General features: G+C 40.7%; 1 protein-coding gene across 3 annotated transcripts in view; it reads left to right on the top strand.

The window, feature by feature from the left end:
* znf423 (zinc finger protein 423) overlaps positions 1-21,572 on the top strand; it is a 205,196-nt gene that overhangs the window by 82,962 nt on the left and 100,662 nt on the right. For all 3 annotated transcript variants that reach the window (XM_052152241.1, XM_052152240.1, XM_052152242.1), the window contains one exon: positions 17,718-21,151. In XM_052152241.1, coding sequence (XP_052008201.1) covers positions 17,718-21,151 — 3,434 coding nt within the window. The remainder of the gene's footprint in view (positions 1-17,717; positions 21,152-21,572) is intronic.

Here is a 21,572-nt window from a genome sequence, read left to right as displayed (position 1 = left end):
TGACGACTGGCTGGTAAATGTTTAGATTTCACTTAACAGTGATTGTGTAGTATAGTGGTGGAGTATTCAGCAAAGAGATCCTTTCACTGTGTGTTGAGAGTAAAAGTTGTTCCATGTAATGTGTGTCCAAAGACGAGATCCACATGACTCGTTTGTCATTGCATAATGTCTCTTTTAACACCCTTTCTATTCTCTACATTCAGTTGTAGATCAAAAGCTACAAAAAAGAAATATGTAAGTCTAATCACACATAGGACAGATGAGACCATCGAAGCCATTCGAGTGCTCTCTTATTAACATGTGCCATCTGTGTTAAAAAGATAGTACCGTTTTTTAACATGGCCTCAACAAATCAGTGTAAATACCTGTAAATAGTACAAATTATGTTATTAAACAATAAACATTATATATGCAATATATTATCATATTTATTGATGTATACATTTTTAAAAGCTAAAATGTGACCAAAATGTTAATCAGTCAAATTAATATTTTCAAAATGTACCTAGTTAGAAGGTCCCCTTTATAATTAACAGCATTAACTGGGAGAGAATGTTTTTCATATGTAAGCAAAAGGGACATTTAACTGAAATATAACCATATGAATCGATATCCAATCAGAATCGGAATTGAAATCAAATCTAATCAAATTGAGAGCTTGTGAATAGGAATTTAATCAGGAAATCCCAGCCCTATTCTTGTGCATCTCATGCCTGATCATGTCTTGTCAAGTTTGTGTTTGTAAAAGAGTGAAGCATTTGGTCTGTTCCTCACATAAAACTATTATATGGCTTCAGAAACCTTGCAATTTAGGGCACAAGTCATGTAGACTACTTTATTATTATTATTTGGAGAAAAGTACGTTGAACATAAAAAACATGATTTTTTTTTTATTTTTTATAGGTATCAAAGAAAAAAACATGTATCGGTGAAGTTGTACAAATCAAAAATCATAATTTTTACTATCGTAATATAGTAATTCAGTGAGAAAAAATAAATAGTTGTTTTTTTACAGACCATTTCATCTAATAAATATAGAAAATTAAGAAATGTTTACAAAATAACATATTGACTAATTTTATGGTACTTTTTCATCCTTTTTGGAGTTTGACGGCATCAGTCCTAATTCTCTTTCATTGTATAGAAAATTCAGTGTGAATATTCTAAAAAATATTCTGAAATACTTTAAAACATTTGTCCCATGAAAGAAATTCATTATGGTGAGTAGGCCTAAATAAAGACCATTTTTATTTTTGGGTGAACCATTCCTTTAAGGGCAGCTGTTTGTGCTGTATGCGAATACAAAACAGTCAGAGACAGTGTGTGCTCCAGTAATGACAGTGCTGAGTTGCAGCTGTTTGTGTTTATGTGTTGTATGCGAATGTTTGTGTGTATGTGTGTGGGAGAGAGGTTGAGCAGGAGACAGGCAGAGAGAGACAGTGTGTGCTGCTGTAATGACAGTGGTGAGGTGCAGTTCTATCTGTGTCCTTGAACCCTGGCTGGGTGCTCTAGTGTCACTCTGGGGAGTGCACCGTTTAATACCACAGTAATTATCCTGTCCTTATTCACCACATTGCCGTCCAGGTGTCTCCTTCACCCTGCCTTGCAGCATGTGTGTGTGTGTCTGCATGCATGAGTGTGTGTTGTAGTGTTTTTTTTATAGTGCCTGTGCCCTGTATTTTTGTTTAATATTCATAACACATTTTCATTAGCTCATGAGGGTGTGTGTCTCTTGTCTTTTTATTTTTTTTGGTAGCTGTTTATGTGTTAATGTCATGCACGGTTCTGCTTGTGCTTGTTCCGGTTTACTCAACTGTTTGTGCATTAAAGGAATAGTTCAAAGGAGCTGTCAAGCAGAATGTTAGCCTCAGTCATTCACTTTCATTGTATGGGGAGGGGGAGATGCAAAAAAGCGAATAAGGCTATTATTCTGCCTAACATGTCCTTTTGTGTTCCACAAATGAAAAAAGTCATATGGTTTGGAACAACATGAGGGTTAGTAAATTGTGAAAGAATTCTGGTTTTTGGGTTAACTATTCCTTTAATGTCAATGCGTGTGTGTGGATGTCTTTCTCATGCTCACCGTCTGTTTGCTCTCCCAGTCTGTATGACTAATGGCAGGCCCAGTTGTTTCTCTCAGTTCTGGGTGTCCCTTGAGGTGCCGAGGGTCCCACTGTGGCAGTATGGGCAGGAGGTACCCGCCTCTCTCTGCCTGTATGTAGTGTCCCATGGGCCCTGCGGCCTCATGAGGGCCCCTGCCTTAAGCCTCTTCTCTCTGCCTGAGTCCCCCTGCAATATCATGTATTATTACACAACTCTCTAGAATACTTGTTTCTGATTGGTCAATCACCGCTTTCTGCAGTTTTAATCATTTTTATAATGATGGCTAAACTGTATAAATGGCAACCGATTTCATACATAACTATGCTAGTTTCAGGCCTCTTTCTATTAACTTTTCTTTCCCACAGTAAATCATTCCTATTCAAAATCAATATTTAATGTCTATTTATTTGTTTATTTTGCTAAGTAACCACATAATAAGTGGGATATTGTATAGAAAGCCATCTATTATTGCAAAATGAAACCCATGAGGGTGATTCAAGATCACCCCGTCTGGATATATTTTCAAAATCAGAAAGATTTTTATTGGCCAAGGATGTTTACACACACACACAAGGAATTTGTTATTTTGTGATACCTGACTGCCTACCTAACTGTACATTGTCCTTTACTTATCCCATGTTGTAGCGCATGCAAATATAATTTGTCCCACTGTAGAAGAGTGTATTAATAGTTTGTATACTGTATACGTGTATTGTTACATTCTACAAAAGTAATGCTAAAGAATGATTCCTCAGTTCCTTAACCACACACAAATGCAGAGCTTGTGATCAGACTTTTAATATAGTCAATAAAGCCATAAATATTCCCAAACTGTTTTACCTTCTTCTGATTGTAGGGGGCGGTACACATGCCAAGCACCTGCTTGTGACATGTATAAAGAGCTCTTTGCAAATTCAAATCCCGCCTGCAACACATCCCAATTCTGCACCCCTCCTTTAACTTTCCTGTCTTTCTCCACTGTCCAATGAATTATAAGGATAATACAATTTCTCCTTGTTTAGCCCCAGTGCTATGCAACACACAGCAGTGCTAAACACTGCTCCACTGGTCATCTCCAGTATTGTAGGTTCATGCAGGTGTAAGTGGATTACCTAAGCAGGAACTTGTCAACTGGGAGCACTTGTTTGAGGGCTTGAGATGGATTAAACTCTCATCAGAAATAAGGTGCTTAACCTACCATACCCCAGAGACAGTTATATGCTAAGAGCGATGGCTGTTATTTTAAGTTTTACACAGAATTTGGGCCATATGCTAATAGATAATTGTTTAAATGTGTTTAGCATGCTACCTTTTGGAGGGTATGAACATGTTTTAGTTAGCATGAAGAGTTCTCCATCAGCCTTCTCATGTTGCGCAGGAGCCTGCGGGCACACCTACTATTTTTAACAATGAGGTTTGGCTGATTGAGTTCAGGGAAAAGAGGGATGGTCAGAGACAAATGCTGTAATCTATAGTAGTAGTTTTTTTCAGTGACTGTCTTGTCAGAATCATTTTAAGAGGTAGGTTGATAAGTGTAAACACTTTGACTCTGTGGAGCTTTTACTGTTGCTCTGTTTATTGAGTGGCTCGACATAGCAACTTTGGCTCAGCAAATCACATGAGTTGGTGCAAGACTAACACTTTGTATTGGACATTTGCAGACAGTGTATTTGGGAAACCAATTTTAAATTTTTTGGAATTCCGTTTGGTCCTGCTAGTGGTGCATCAATAACACACTGCAGCTTAAAGGAATATTCCGGGTTCAATACAAGTTAAGCTCAATTGACTGCATTTTTGGCATAATAGTGATTACCTCAGAAATGTATTTTGATTTGTCCCTCCTTTTCTTTAAAAAAAAAAAAAGGCACTTACAATGGAAGTGTATTGGGGCAAATCCATAAATGATAAAATACTCACTATTTCAAAATTATATAGACCATTTCAAGAATGTAAATAAAAACAAAGGAATTAGAACAGTCCAAATGCATTTCCGGATCCTTTCAACAAAGTCTCTTTTTCAAGATAAGTCAGTCCACTTGGCAGCTGATTTGGAATGCAGTTGGGCAGTTTTGGCAAGCATCATGAAAGTGCAGCTCCTGTATACTTGAATGGGGAAAGACCGAAATCTCAAAAACGGTTGGTCAAGATTAGGATAAAAGAACATATTTCAAATTAGTAGTAAAATATGACAACACTGTGTGGTGGGTTGAGCAAGAGAGGACACAGTGGGTGTGGTGTCAGGCCTTGGAGAAGCATTTATTTAAAATGTCCAACACTAAGGGGAATCTGGGGCCTTCACGGTGTGAATGAAGAGTAGTGAAGACGGGAAGTTCCAGGTGATAGTGAGCGGGATCTCGGCTGCTGCAACGTGCTTCCCTCCTTGGTGCGAGGTGCGTGGGGTGGCCTGGCTTCTCTGGGCCTCGGCACTTGAGGGGAATTGCGGCCCGTCATCCTGTTCTGCCGACCGTGCTTCATGCTCCAATCCCTGGTGTTGTATTTAACTCGCATGGGGGTTCCCAGGGGCAGGTCCGGCAACACATCTAACTCACACCAGACCCTCCCTGCTCCATTCCTGGACCTGCGAAGACACTAGCAGGTAGAGACCGGTCTCCCGTGGAGAGGTGCGCTAGGTGTTTAAAAGCAACAGTGATGAGGCTGTTCATTGGGTTCAGGTGAGCCTCGTCACGTACCTAGCCAAATTCCCCCCCATTGGCCCCTATATATCATGGCCTCCTAATAGTCTCCATCCCTGAATTGGCTACATCAATCTACCATCTCCTCTCTGCCAATAGCTAGCAGGTCAAGTTTGTAAATGAGAAGTGGTTCTCAAACAGTTTACCTGGATAAATAAAGGTTAAATAAAAATAAAAAAATGTAAAAAAAATGGGAAACCGTCACCACAGGTGACGATGATCCACAAGAGGGGCGTGTCATTCCATGACAGCTGGTATAATAAATTCTGCACCGATAATTTTTACCGTGTTGTATAGCTAATGCGCATGCCCGTTCTCAATTAGATTGACAGGCGATATCTGTATCTAAAATGTGATTGACTATTTTACCAGTAAGGCGGGACTTCCTTTCTACAGCCGTTGACCATTGGCTGCCGTTTGGCGTTCCAATTTCTCCCTTTTATTTTAATAGAGGTGGCCTGTCTCTGCTAAATACGCTCTGTTTTGACTATGGAACAATGACGTCACTTGACGTCACCAACGAACAGTCTTTAAAATGGTCTATAATCACAAAATGTAAACCGTATATGTGTTAACATCATTTTAGTGTGATAAAATCGATTACTAACTGTTACAGTGCGGAGGGCGGGGCCGGGTCGTGATTTTACACACCTAGTCCCTTAGGCTAATCAAGCCTCCGAGAGGGATAAAGGCCTACTGCGAATGGTGGTGCGAGAGAGAGATCGTTTATGGGCAGCTGACCGCCGTGTGCTGATGTTTGTGACTTTTGTTTCAGTTTTTCATTAAAATATTATTTATATCGTTAAGCTGGTTCTCGCCTCCTTTCCATTGTTCCCTTTACACTGGTGCCGAAGACCTGGAAAGGAGGAGGTGAGAACCGGCTTTACAATATAAATAATATTTTTAATAAAGAACTAAAATCACGACCCGGCCCCGCCCTCCGCCCTGTCACACTAACCTTTTCTGTGTAAAGTTAGAACCAATTTTACAACTTTGTTGTCATGATGATGTTATGTCAACAAACCCTAAATCCCAAAAATGACTGTAAAAATATATTAAACAGCTTTACAGCTGAAAGAATACATGAGTTTTAACTGAAGAATTAATGTAAATGCTTTTATTAAATTATAAGTTTCATGTTTCTGCCTTTAAGTTTGTCGATTAAGCTTAACTTGTAGTGAATCTTGAAGTTTTTTAAGTTTCATTTGTTTTCTTTTTTCTTTTTTTGTACACAGATATGCTTATAATACAAAGTAAAGGAAATCAATAGGGAGAGTGAGACCTTAGAGAGTTTAGTTTAAGTTGAATTTATTTATTTACATTTTTGGGCCTCTTTTGATAAGACAGTTATAGTAGAGAATAAAAAGAAAATATATGCAAATTAGAGGGACACTTCATGGATTGTACTCAAATTTGTGTTTCCCACATGACCATCTTAGCTCAATGTTTCTCAAGTGTACGCAATACTGGCTAGACCACCATTTCAATGATGGTCCATCATTCAGGCTAATACAGTTTAAAAAAAGCCAAAACAAAACATATATGCAGTTGAACTTATATAGAGCTGAATTTCTAGATAAATCCGACAGAATGAGCGATTTCAGAGATTAGTGAACTTATTACTTTGCAATGATATAGATCAAAGGGAGTCAAGAGGCAGAATACATTGTGTGATCTGCGTAGAGCCCTTTCTGCCACAGGACAGATCATGGAGAGTAAAAGCCTAGACAGACGAGTACAGAAAGGGATGGGAGAGAACGATCAGAACACTTTTATATGCATTCTCCTCTCTCTCTCTCTCTCTCTCTCTCTCTCTCTCTCTCTCTCTCTCTCTCTCTCTTCTCCCATCTGTTTTGCACATGCTCTCTCGCTCTCCCTCAAAAAAACATATACAAACACACATGTATGCACATCTCAGCGATGGAGGGTCATGTTCAAAGTTATGCAAGGTAGATGTTTGTGTTTGTGGGGCTTTAAAAGGAACAAAGTGCTTGTTGAGTGCTGCTTTCCTGCATGGCTAGGCAGGCAGCTGCTTTCCATTGACTCTGTACACAGTAGGAACCCGACTGCAATCACTGTACACTTCCAACCAACCAGTAAAACTTGTGACATACATGACTACCAGAGGACAGATAGACAAAAAGAGAGTGTCTGAGAGAGACAAGTGTTGTGTTAATGACTCATCAAAAGAGCGTCAAAGAGAACTCTTGTCACTTTTTTTTTATTTAACATTCAGTGACATCATTATTGCATATGATGTGGTCCTAAGTGGAGCTTATTCTGGCAAAGAACTGCCCACTTAGACAGGACATAAATCAACCAACCAAAATATTTTGTTTTTACATGCATTTAGGGATGCATTTAGGGTTAGGGGCTAAAAAATGGATGATCCTACAATAATAAACTATTGCTAAAAACAAATAGCTGAAAATGGCTATAAACATACATAGTGGGATCATAATTTATGTCCATAAAAAAGTGATAAATACTGATTATTGAAAAATTCAGAAAGTGGAATATACAGTACCCTACTAGGTTCCTCAAAAAAATTAAAGTAAAAAATAAAAAATAATTAAAAAGATATTACTAAGTTACTAAGATTGTGTGCCATTTTGCAAATCCAGTGAAATCCATAGTTCTTCCTCAAATGTTCTCATTGTATCAACTTGACCAGGACTGATAAAAAAACCTTTTTCTTGCATAAATCCAGCCAGTCAAATTGGATCTGATTATTTCAGCCAATATTTGCCATTTTTGTGTACAGTAAACATCATTGAATGGGCTGTGGGCAGTCTGTGGGTGTGCCTTCTAAGGCTGTCATAATGGTTCATGTTCAACTGAACGTGGAAAGTACCACAAAGTGAGGCAAAGTTTGTAGAAAGAGAGAGGCTGAAACTTCTCATCTCTGATGCTGGAGTTGTGAAGAGGCTTGTTTTGGTACACTTCATATGTAATTAATCTGCAGCTGTTTAACGGTGTGAGCCCCTGCCGCTCGCGCAGACTGAGCAACGCAAGAGTCAAACGGAGCTTAACCACTGCCAGTGCCCCTGTCATCACGCAGCCTCTCCCTCAGTCTTTACCTCTCCTTCATCTCACCTTCCTCTCTCCAGCAGACACACACATAGTACTTATGTTTCACCTTTGCGCCCCTAAAAATTCTTAGCGTGTTAATCATCCATGCTATAAACTGCGCTGGCTTTTTTGCATCAAAGATTATTAATGGCTCAAGGCTTTTAATTTGAGTATACAGCAACCTTATCTTGCGGATAAATGGTTTGTTCATTTCCTCTGTGTCTGGTTAGCATCACAAAACCTTGTGCAGAGGAAAGTTTCGCTATAGAAGTTAAGCTCTGTTGACTGCATCTAAGGCATGATGTTGATTCCACAGAAAATCATTTAAACTCGTTCCCTTAGTTTGTAAAAACCTTTTTGGAGGTTTGTCAAGATAATGTTTCAATTACATATATCAAATCAGCAATAAATTCGGACAACATTCGTTTAATAAAATTAGCTTCTGTCTCAAATCACACTTAAAAACTGCACTTTTTCATGCTAGTCCAGTTGATGCACACACGTTTTCTTGGGTAAACAAACTCTTATCAAAAAAGTGATTGGCTATTTTAACTGTAAGGTTGGATTTCCTTTCCCACAGCTGCCGTTTTGAGAGTTACATTTTCTCACATTCATTTTTCAGTTAGTGGCCTATCTATCTTACATTTAATATATAATTTACCGTCTATAAATGTAATTAATGTTAACAAATTATTCATCTTTTCAAAGGGTTCAGCATTGATATCCGATCTCTCTTTCACGATAGCAATGCTCCAGAAACAACAATTTAGTTATTTGTGCCAGGAGTACAAATGAAAACATGCAATATCAAAACGGGACTTCATACCTTTTTTATGAAAACACGATCGCCAGATGAATCCAGTTTGCCACACTTGGGTCAATTGTCCATGACAAGCGTTCATTGGAAAACATCCAATAGCACTTTTTGTCCATAAAAGTGATAAATCTGAGAAATATTGATATACTCTCCATTGTTTAGATGCGATTTCGCCTGAAAGAATTACCCTTCGTCATCGTTCTTCAACAAACTATGCAGTCTGAGCAGCATTCATGTTGTAAAATCGTATATATTAGAGTCTCGTAAACAAAATAAGCCTGTCTCAATATCTATTTTAAAAAATGCGGCGTAGTTTTATTCATAATAACCAAGCAGTGCAGTCAGATTTTGTGTCGTCTTGAAAGTCGGAGAGCAGACTGGTCTCTACCTTAATTTCACCCTGTATGCTTCCAGCGATTTCTAATTTTTTAGATTATAAAAAAATTTTCAGCTCAAAGTATTTCCATTACTATAAACTTCAGCTTCTTTAACTTTAAAAAATATATATACATATATTATAAACATATATTAATTCTGAAACTTGGGAAATAAAGCCCAAAGTGTCACAACTATGCCATACTCCAAAGGGTCCAGTAAATACAATAATTTAAGTTCAGGTATGTCATTTTCATGGTTTGTGCTCAAAAAGGGGGTGCGTTTCAACAGGATAAACAAGGTTGTGATGCTAACCATACAGATGAAAGCACTTCTTAACAAAAATTTTCTCCAGGAGATAAAGTTGCTGTAAACTAAATTCAAAGCCTTGACCCATTAATAATGTTAAATAACTTTTAGATGTGAAAAATCCAAGAAACATTTGATTCATTATCGAAATCTCTTCTCCTTGTTGGAACTGTGGCCTAGTGGTTGGCATAAATGCTCTGATACGGGCAGCACAAGTTGAAGTCCAGCTTGCATCATTTTTCGATCCTATTACCCCCTTTATCTACCCATCGTTTCCTGTTATCTCGCCAATATCTCTTGCCGTTATGATAGCACTGCCCATCACAAAAACACTGCACCCATCTGTACTGCACTCTGTGGTCTCTAGAGGTGACTGAGTGGTCAGCCTCTAGAATGCGTTCCATTTATTTCCCTCTTCCTCACCTGGGGGTCGCCAGAGGGGAGATAGGGAGCAGGCTGTCAGCTGTCCTTGCCTTCCCAACCCCCTGCCCCTCACCTTCTGCCCTGGGAATGAGTCCGGCTGCTCGGACGCTTATGGGCGCCAACAACTCCATATGGGCCGTGGGCAGCAAGTGTGTGTGTCCTCCAGGATTCCGGCCCCTGACAGACAGCCTGTCCTGTGACATCACTCCAGTATGTATGTGCCATAGTGTTGTGTATGTGTGTTTGTGAGTGTGCAACGGTACATATGAGTGCAAATAGATGGGTTTCCTCCAGGATTATGGTCCCTGACAGACTGGCTACATGATGACTTCACCTTGGCATGTGTTTTGTGTGTACATGTGTGTCCTTTAGGAAAAGACCCCTAACAGACTGTGTCCCTGGAGCCCCCTGTAGGGAACTGAGAGCAATGCCAGGGGTCCGGCAAGCACAGACTGGAGAGTGTCAGCTTGATGGAGCAGGGACTGTTATGGACAGCAAACATGACTTTGTGTGTATGTGCGTGTTTGTGTGCCCACCAGGACAGGGCCCCTGACAGACTGTCTCTCTTGAGCAGCAGTGGGTACGGCACAGGCAGAGAGTATGTCAGCTTAGAAACCCATAGGAACACCGCAGAACAGTATGAGGGAGAAAGACAGGAGTTAGGTTTGCATGTGTGTGTATTTCCGTATCGGTAAACAGGTGTTTGGTCTCAGAGACTGTCCTCCCTTAGGACTACTGGCCATGTGGTCAGTTCCTGTGTGCTACCCCCTCCCTTCTCGTTCTCTTTTTTCTTCTCTTGTCCTCACTCTTTAGCTCTCCCTCTTTTTACCCTCTTAACAACATGGCTTTGTCCTCTGTTGTGTTTGGTTATGACGGTCCTGTTGCCTAGGGGAGAGAGGAAGGAAGGAAGATAGGGAAGAGGGAGGACTCTGGGAGAAGCCTAGAAAAAGAGCAAGAGAGATGAGAGAAGAGAATTTAAGGGACAGTTGAGCTAAAAAAAGGGGGAAATCTTGGCATTATTTACTTTGCCTCATGTCTTTCTAAACCTACATGATTTTTACTGTCGAAAAAACACAAAAGTAAAAATGTTTAAGAATGTCCTGGTCACTACTTTCCTTATAATGAAAGTGAATGAGGACTGTCATTATAAAATGACAATCAAATCCCCACAAGTCCATGCGACTTGTGTGTTATGTAAGATTTTTATGAAGCTTTGTGTGAGAAACAATCTGAAATTTAATAAGTGAGTAACAAATTAAATGTTGCATTGCATTATTGTTTTGCATAAAAAAATGTCTAAATATTCATAAAACATGAGAAACAAATCTGGAGATGCAAACTGAAATTTGTCATTGTTTATTTTAAGAAACATTGAACAAAATGTAGTAACATTTATTCTTATAACAAGAAAAAACTATTTGCCTAAAAAACTTTGTACTGCATTGGCACATACTTTTTTTTCTTGAAAAAAGCATAAACGTTATGAACTTTTAAGGACATAATAAATTAAAAACTTTATTAGAAGCATAGACGTTATTACATTTTAAAACAAAAAATCTTTTGTTTTGCTATTTTGCTTCCCCAATAAATATACAGTGTCTTGTTTTAAGATGTTTAGATATTTTTACTGCAAAATAAAACAAATATTATTTTGTAATGTGGTCTGTTCTACACACAAAGCTATTAAATTACTTTTGGTAGACTTGGAAAATACAGTAGCTCACAAGTTGTCTGAACTACTTTTACAAATATTGTATGCTTTTGTGCTTTATTGTAATCTTACAGGTTAGGAATGACATGAGGGTGAGTAAATGATGATAGAATTTTCATTTTGGAGTGAACTATAACTAGAGATTGGTGGAAAGAAAATCAGAAGATAATACAATTAAAACACCTATAGAATCAAGTCATGTGTACGTTGGAAGTACAGATAGAGTAGAAAGGTTTTTTGAAAGTTGTTTTCCCCTGGCCCTTGCTTAAGGCCTGTCTGGCCGACGTGCTGGCTTGCCCTGTGGGAGCTCGGGTGGAAGTTGTTTTTCTGCCCCCTACAGTTTGTCTCTCCTGCCCCGGGCTGTGGGCAGAGGGCCAGGGGAAAGGGGCTGTGAGCCGAGCAGGGGGGCTGCTTGGAAAGGTGGAGCTTTTTGGGCAGGGGGCCAGGCTCAAAGGTGGAAGGAGGGGTGAGAGGTCGGGAATATGGAATGTGACTAGGTGAAGTGATAAGACGCAGGTCCTGAACCTTATATAAACACTAGACAGTTAGGGTATGATTGCCCTTAATCCACACTGACTGAACAGTGCTGGCTTACTGATTCGATGCAAATGAGGCCTGCGGTATAGATGTAAACTCTGTTCAGTAGTATGCACTGTTCAGTAGCATGCTCTGTTTTTGACCACTGGACATTTTTTGGAAAGCCAAATTTTAAATTGTAACCCATTGAATTGAATTTTAGCAATCACAGATTAGTTTTCATTTGTGTGAAATAAAATATGGCCTCTATCCTGACAGAGGTCCATTTCAATTATTATTAGCATTGCTTAAAGCTAATAGCATTAACATATTGAGGTCTGAGTTCTCACTGATAATATTGGAAGCCTATTTTACAATTCATATTTTTTGTAGTTCTTAAAATTAAATCTATTTTTTACATATTGCAATAGACAGGGACATGTGAAGTTAAAAAACATTCTGACTATAAGAAGATACATTTATTTAATCTTAAAGGAATAGTTCACCCACACATTTACTCACCCTGATATTGTTCAAACTCTTAAGATTTTATTTCTCTAGTAGAAATAAAATTTCTTCATTCCACAGAAGAAATAGTGTCATATGGGTTTGGAATAAAATTATGAAAATGCACATTTTTAGATTAATTATATAAATAATTACTGAGCACAAAAGACTTTTCATGACGGGACTTTGAAGAATGGGGCAATGCTTTTACTGACAAGCACTTTTTGTCCATTTCTTAGTTATGATTTAGTAGTTAGCATTACACAGTTAAGAATTATGAATTTAATTTAAAGAATTAAATTATGACTACAGTTAAGACACTTTTTTGAAGGGAGATGTTAGTTTTAGTGTCTAAACAATATGTATGGCAAAATCAATCAGGCAAAAGTTGAATGTTTGCCTTTATTTGTCAAGCTCTAGAGTTTTTTGAATAGAGTTTGCTGGAATAATTATGACACTTGTTTAGTGTTAGTGTCTCCTATGCAGTATAAATTTCAGTGTGTTAATCATTGTGGAACTGCTGTATTGTTTTTGGATGGTGTTGTTGTTCCAGAAGGGGAACAGCAGTGCTATATGTCATAAGCGTGGGTCTGCTGTATATGCCTCCAAGCTCTAATGAACACACAAGCCTGGTTTGGCTCTGACGTTTGGCTTGTATTGGTAGGGGCATTTACAAAATCCACATCTCTCCTCTGCTTTGGTGTTGGGAGGGATCTCTCTTTTATCCTTGTCTATCTGGCTCGCCACCCCCCGCAATCTGTCCTTGTGTCTGATAAAGAGGAGAGGACAGACATCAGACCGAGCACGTCTTCATTACCGCCTTCCATCATGTTTCCGGCCCGGCATGCCGGAGCTTTGGCTAGCCCATTAACTGGCCCAACGTGGTTCAGCCTGGTCCAGTCTGGTGGAGGCGTGGGGGTTTGCCCAAGAAGGGGAGTCTGCTCTTAAATATCATCGAAAAATCAGCAGATTAGGTGCTGCATCTATCACCATGTGTTTCTGTTACCATGGTCCCAATTACCAGGCCCCTTTCAAGCGGGGTAGCAGGCCCAACCCTGGACATCAGAACGTGCACTTTTACCAGTCCTGTCTTGTCTTCCATTTTCCTCTCCCTCTCTATGCTAGGGTTGTCACAATACCAACATTTCTGTTGTTGGTACCAATACTAGTACTGTTTCATGATTCTCGATACCAATTTTTATACCACAGCAAAAATAGATAATATGCTATTGAACACAATTTTTTAACCTATTTAAAAAAGCTATATTTAAATGTAAATATTACATTAAAACATCTGCATATTTCCTTGAAGTGTTGACAGTCAGGCCCTATGAAATTTTGTTTTCCATTTAATTTTTTTCTTAATTAAGTTTAATTCAACTTCAGCATCAAAATAGTGTCTAATCAAATTAATTAGAAGAAAATAATAAAATTAAAACAGAAAAATTAATTTTCAACATGCCATTGCATTTGTTTTTAAATCAAAAGTATCCTTTTCCTCACAACATAATCTAAAACACAAAATTTGTTTTGTCTAATAAAGTGCGGCACAACAGAGCATCACAGTTTAAATGAAAAAATTGATAAAACCTTTATTCAGTAAAACAGCACTCTTGCTTGTGGGATATTGCTTGAACATTATTATTATTTTTATTTATTGTAAAACAGTTAAAGGATGGGCAAGGAGGAGGCGAGAACCGGCTTGTCAATATAGATCATAATTTAATGAGAACTTAAACCAAAAGCATAAACAAACACACACATGACGGACATGCCCGTAATTCTCTCTCTCTCGAACCATCGTCACCGGCCGCCTTTATCCCTTGCGCGCCTCATCAGGCCGATTGGGGACTGGGCGCGCGATATTCTGACCCGGCCCCGCCCCCCTCAGCACCACATTTATATATATATAAAAGTTAGCAAATATTACAGTTTTCTGTATAGTATTAACATATTTCTGTCGCAAATTGAATCAAGCTTTTTTTATATGAAGGATGGAAGCTTTACACCTCTGGATAAGCAGTTGTTTAAAAGTGCAAAGTACTGCAATTTAATTATAAACATATGAACATAATCTGCAGACACTATGTGCTTCACAGTGAATAAGCACTCTGTTCTGTCATTTATTACAACATGCACGGCACACATTTTGCTCTTAATTTGAAAAATGTTAGCATTCACATTCACTGTGAAGTACACAGCACATGCAGACAGTATATTTTATTTAATCGCATCCTTTTGCGGTTTAATAGTCACACTAGGATCTATCACGTTTTAATTTGATTATTTGGGCATTTAGTTTTTCCCAATTATGTCAAATTTGTGTGTGAGCATTTAAAAGCAGTCTTGTGTCTGTCAGACTGAGCACGGGTATCGAATTGAGTCGGTGCTCTGTACTGCCGGTACTGCATAAACACTGGTATCATCTTTTTTATTTTAGTATCGACTTTAGTACCAAAATACTGGTACTTTTGATATCCCTACTCTTCACCCTTCCATCCTGTACTCTAACCCTCCACATGGGACAGGTTGGCGAGCAGAAGGCCAGCGCCAGGAGCAACCACCATAGCAGCCTATTAATTCGGTAATGAGTCACAACATGAAAGAAAGTTTGGGATGGAATGTGGAACAAGTGAGAAACAAACTGTCAGAGAGAGAAAGAGAATCCAGGAAAGAAAAGGAAGGTCGGACGATTGTATATGTGGAATGAACAGGCAAGAAAGGGAGCGTGAAAGGAACCCTGTGTTTTTGTGCCCATTCCAGTTGCCAGTTCTTTTCTTCTTTCTCTCTTTCTCCCCATTCACTTTCCCTCTCTTTTTCTTTCTGTTTCTTTTCTAATTTAACTTTTTATTGAAATTTCGTACCCTGTTTAGTGCTCTTGCCAAGTCCCCCGGCGGACGGATGACAAAAGCCCCCTAAAAGCCATGTGATCTTCCATTTTCCGACAGCCACACTTCTGAGGATTAAGGCTATTTAATGACTATAATCTCCCTCTTTCTCAAAAGTGATTTCTCACATTCTGTCGCAGTCAGAGGGATTGCATTAGCATTAATAGATTTATAATTCGCCAGAATGACCACATGTGCCAGGAGTTTTTTTTTCTTTCTCCTTTTGGGCTCCAAGCTTTTTCTCCCCTCTGCCTCTTTTTCCCTCCTTTTTTCTCAAGCAAGTGTTTCTTTGTATCTCTTGTACTATGGTACACGTCTGTGCCACAGCAGGACAGCCTACCTGTCAGACGGCACCCCCCACCATCACCTACCATACCCTCTCACCTCCACAGCGGCTGGATGAGAGAATGGCCTGTCAGGGGCCATGGTCTTATTGTGCAGCCAAAGAATTCACCACGGTTAAGTCTCTTATGGGCTTTTCATCCCTGCTCTTTCATTGGGCCACTGCAACACTTTCTCTCCCATGTTGCGAGGGTTTTAGGTTGTGTTGGGATGACTCTTATCCTGACATGGACACAAAAGCATAAGGGACAGAACAGGGGGAGGGCACTGTAGTTGAAGGAGGGAGAGAAAAGAGGCAGAGGCGGTGTGCTAGAGGTGGGGAGGGGCTGTTTTACTCTCACTCTAATCTGAGAAAGTGACGAAGACAAAAACTGAGAATGAATGGGGTACAGAAGAGGGTATGCCATGGACACTAATAAGAACAAGAGTTTTTTTTTTTTTTAGACTGGAAAACGGTATACACCATTTTCATTTTCCAAAAATGAAAATTCTATCATAATTTACTCACTCTCATGTTGTTCCAAACCTGTATGCCTTGCTTTCTTTAGTGGAACACAAAAGGGATTTTAGGCTGAATGTTCAGTCTCTGTCACATCCACATTTATTGTATGAAACCATATAGGTAAAGTGAATTGGGGATGAGATTGCCAGTCCCTGACAATCTACCAGATAAATCCTTTTGTGCTCCACTGAATAAAAAAAAAAAAGTCAAATAGATTTGGAAAAGCATGAGCCTGAGTAGATGATGAGTAGATGATCATTTTAGGGTGAGTTATCCCTTAAGCTATAAGTATCCTTTATTTGGTTTCCCACTCTCTTTTTTGTTCTCCTGTGTAAGCATATTCTCAGCCATGTCACACATCCTTCTTGTATTCTATTCCATCACTGATATCTCTATTTTTAACTTTTTTCTTTACTCTAGCTCTGAATTCATTTCTCGCTTGGAGCTAAATTCATAATTCATGGTTTTACAAATTTCTACCCACAAACCCCTGTGGAGATTTATTTGTTCTGCACAGCACCTACATTCTAAAGTGGATCAATTCATCACTTGAATTTATTTTCTACAAATTCTGCTGTGCTCACCTTTGTGTAATGGGAGAGTAGTAGGCGGAAGTAAAATCCTACAACTGCCATATGGAGTTGAAGTTATTAGTTTATACAATACACGCTGAGGTGATGCACTTTTCTTTGTTCTTTTATTCTTGTCCCTTTTCCCTCTGTGTTAGGTCATAGCTTGTGACTCTTATTTCAGTAGGTTTTTCCATTTCCAATTAGAATACAGCGTAGAGGAGGCCATTGTTACATTTGTCTTATGAGTAAAGAAAGATTATTGGGGTTGTGGGGTTGTGTGTGATCCTCTGTAAACATACTTTCTTTTTATTGGAATCTTTTATACCAGAGGCTTTTTCAGCACATTAAGAGTGAACATACAACTTAGAGAAAATAAAGCAAAAAAACAGTGCCGTTATAGAAGATTCTGTGTTTGTCTGAGCAGCAGTGGGACTTTGTGCACACAGCATCCCTGCTCAATAAGTCATGAGCTCTCTCCCTTGCTTTCCTTTTGAGGCTGCTGGTTGAGATGCTAAATAGATGACGTGTGGACTGTGTCAGGCCCCATCAGATTGCACAAAGCAGGACAGAATTAAGAAAAACACGCTTTGTTAATCTAGACTGTTTTTTTTGTATGCGTTGTCCAGTAAGAAGGCCTTCCTTTTCGAATTTGCTCTAATCACCTTTGAGAAGCATTTCAATCTGGTGACCATAATGAAAAATATGATAAAGCAGATCAAAATATGGGGGATGAGCTTGTTTGCAGAGAGAGGATAAGAGGATAAAATATACATCTTTGTCCTTATTTTCTACTCCTTTGTGGTTTGCTGTCTTTAGTTCTTTGGTTCTATTTTGATATTTTCTCTGCCTCTTTAACTTTTTAATTCTGTCTGTGTTTTGCAATGCAGATGGTGATGATGACCCAGGTCTCTCCTGGGTGGCGTCCTCTCCCTCTAGCAAAGACGTGGCATCGCCGTCACAGATGCTAGGGGATGGCTGCTGCGATATGGGCATGGGCACAGGGGAGGAAGAAGGAGGCTCTGGCCTGCCGTATCCCTGCCAGTTTTGCGACAAGTCCTTCAGTCGTCTCAGCTACCTGAAGCGCCACGAGCAGATCCACAGTGACAAGCTGCCCTTCAAGTGCACTTTCTGCAGTCGTCTGTTCAAACACAAGCGCAGCCGCGATCGTCATGTCAAATTGCACACCGGTGACAAAAAGTACAGTTGCCAGGAGTGTGAGGCAGCCTTTTCTCGAAGTGATCATCTCAAGATCCACCTCAAGACACACAGCTCCAGCAAGCCATTCAAGTGCAGCATTTGCAAGCGTGGCTTCTCCTCCACCTCCTCTCTGCAGAGCCACATGCAAGCCCATCGGAAGAACAAGGAACATCTGGCAAAGAAAGACCAGGGCAAGCGTGATGGATCTAACAGTGACGTAGCTGACCAGGACCAGGATCTATACATGTGTGATTACTGTGAGGAGACCTTCTGCCAGACAGATGAACTTGAGAAACATGTGCTGACGCAGCACCCCCAGCTCTCAGACCGTGCAGAGCTACAATGCATCCACTGCCCAGAAATCTTCAGTGATGAAGGCACTCTACTCACCCATATTGACAGAACACACGCCAACAAGAAACACAAGTGCCCCATGTGTGCCGAGCAGTTCCAATCTGTAGAGGATGTCTATTGCCATCTTGACAGCCACCGACAGCCAGACTCCAGCAACCATAGTGCCAGTCCTGACCCTGTCTTGGGTAGTGTGGCTTCTATGAGCAGCGCTACCCCTGATTCTAGTGCGTCCTTGGAGAGAGGTTCGACCCCAGACTCCACCCTCAAGCCTGGACAGAGCAGACGTAAGCTTGCCCCATCTTCTGAACATGATGATGGAAGCTGGTCAGGCAAAGTGACTTACAGTTGCCCCTATTGCTCCAAGAGAGATTTTAACAGCCTGGCTGTTCTGGAGATTCATCTGAAGACCATCCATGCAGATAAACCGCAACAGAACCATACCTGCCAGCTGTGTCTTGAAAACCTGCCTACTCTCTACAACCTTAACGAGCATGTGCGCAAAGCACATCGATCTAGTGGGAGCTCTGCTTCCAACTTTCCCCTTCTGCAGTTCAGTAATGTCTCTGCCTTTCACTGCAACTACTGTCCTGACATGTTTGCAGATATCAACAGCCTGCAAGAGCACATCCGTGTTTCTCACTGCTTATCTGGTGGTGTAGTTGCCGGATCCACAACTTTGGAGGGCAACCATGCATTCTTCTGCAACCAGTGCTCCATGGGTTTCCTTACAGAGACCTCACTCACTGAGCACATTCAACAGACCCATTGCAACAGTGGGGGTGCTGTGACCAAGATGGAGTCCCCTGTTCTGCAGCCCTCACAATCCTTCATGGAGGTCTATTCCTGCCCATACTGCACCAACTCTCCCATCTTTGGCTCCCTCCTCAAACTCACAAAACACATTAAGGAGAACCACAAGAACATCCCACTCGCCAACAACAAGCGCAAAGTTAAAGTGGCCGACTTGAGCCCAGCCTCATCTGATGTGGAGATATCATCCCCTAAACGCCATAGAGTAACTGGTGATAGCACTCCAGTGGTTGCAAATGGGGACTATCCCTGCAATCAGTGTGATCTTCGATTCACCAGCTTTGAGGGCTTCCAAGCCCATCTCAAGTCCCACTTGGAACTGCTGCTGAGGAGACAGTCTTGTCCGCAGTGCAACAAAGAGGACTTTGATTCTCAAGAGGCATTGCTACAGCACTTAACCATCCACTACACCACCACCTCCACCCAGTATGTCTGTGAGAGCTGTGACAAACAGTTCTCATCTGTAGACGATCTGCAAAAGCACTTGCTAGACATGCACACCTTTGTGCTTTACCACTGCACACTGTGTCAAGAAGTCTTTGATTCTAAGGTGTCCATCCAAGTTCACCTGGCCGTCAAGCACAGCAATGAGAAGAAAATGTACCGCTGTACAGCATGCGCTTGGGACTTCCGCAAAGAAAGTGACCTGCAGTTACATGTTAAGCACAGTCATTTGGGTCATCCTACTGGCCCCGGGACAACTGGAAAAGCTCGCAAGTGCATATTCTGTGGGGAGACCTTTGGCACAGAAGTAGAGCTCCAGTGTCATATCACTACTCACAGTAAAAAGTATAACTGCCACCTCTGTGGGAAGGCCTTCCATGCCATTGTCCTGTTGGAAAGACATCTCAGAGAGAAGCACTGCATTTTTGATGGAGGAAACGGCAATGGAAATAGAGGGAGCCAAAATGGAACACCCAATGGGGTGACTCAAAGCTCTAAGCGATCTGCAACAGGATCGACTGCCGCTGCTGAGCAAGCAGATCTCCAGAACATGCTTTTAAAAGGAAGTGGTCAGGAAACGGCCAACAGCCATGAAGCCAGTGGTGGTGAAGAGGAGCTGGATGCCTCCGAGCCGATGTATGCCTGTGACATCTGTGGTGCCGCCTACACCATGGAGTCTCTGCTCCAAAATCACCGCCTTCGAGACCACAATATCAGGCCTGGAGAGGATGATGCATGCTCCAGAAAAAAGAAGGCAGACTTCATCAAGGGTAACCACAAGTGCAATGTTTGTTCACGGACCTTTTTTTCAGAGAATGGCTTGAGGGAACATGCCCAGACACACCGTGGCCCAGCGAAGCACTATATGTGCCCCATCTGTGGTGAGCGCTTCCCTTCTTTGCTTACTCTCACTGAGCACAAGGTCACCCACAGCAAGAGCTTGGACACAGGCACCTGTCGTATCTGCAAGATGCCCCTGCAGAGTGAGGAAGAGTTTATTGAGCACTGCCAGATGCACCCGGACTTGAGGAACTCCCTCACAGGCTTCCGCTGTGTTGTTTGCATGCAAACTGTCACCTCAACACTCGAACTGAAGATCCATGGAACGTTTCACATGCAGAAGCTCTCTTCTTCTGGAGTCAGTGGTGGTGGTGGTGGAGGATCAGCGTCATCATCTCCCAATGGCCAGCTGCAGGTCCACAAACTCTATAAATGTGCCCTGTGTCTCAAAGACTTCAAGAATAAACAGGAACTGGTCAAGATAGATGTCAATGGCCTACCTTATGGTCTGTGTGCCAGCTGCATGAGCCGGGGCACAAATGGCCAGTCGCCCTCTGTAGTGGTGACCCCGCAAGAGACTGGAGAAAAGGGCACCACTGGACTGCGTTGCCCAGAATGTGCTGTCAAATTTGAGACCCTGGAAGACCTGGAGAGCCACGTTCAGGTGGATCATCCTGAAATGAGCCCTGAGACGAGTGGAGCCAAGAAACCCACAGATGCTTCACCTGTCCCTAAAGTAAGTGTCAAAACCTCACCCATACGATAACTAAAATACTTCTTAGTTAATCATTACTGTTTGTACATGTACAGTATATTGTTGTCTTTGCTTTCTGTCATATATATATATATTTAGCTTGACATATTTAAATGTATGTTTTTGCTGTTCTGTTGGTCTATGATAGTTCAGTATGAAGCCAGAAGATCAAATATTACTCTTAGCCATAATAAACAAGCACTGGGCCTTTTTACAGAAATGTTCTATTTCAAAATTGTTTTATTTTTGCTTAGGGAACTTTGCATGTCATTTGAAGTTTTCCTCTAGTTCTAAAATGTGTGTTCTTTACCTTTTCTCTTTTTGTGTTTCTTTTCCTATTATCTCTACTCTTTTGGCTGTTAAAAGAAGAATTTCATGCAATTACATTTGAAAAGAAGAGACA

The sequence above is a fragment of the Xyrauchen texanus genome, chromosome 21, assembly GCF_025860055.1.
Source record: "Xyrauchen texanus isolate HMW12.3.18 chromosome 21, RBS_HiC_50CHRs, whole genome shotgun sequence".
NCBI lineage: Eukaryota > Metazoa > Chordata > Actinopteri > Cypriniformes > Catostomidae > Xyrauchen > Xyrauchen texanus.
This window is presented reverse-complemented; position numbering and strand designations above follow the sequence as displayed.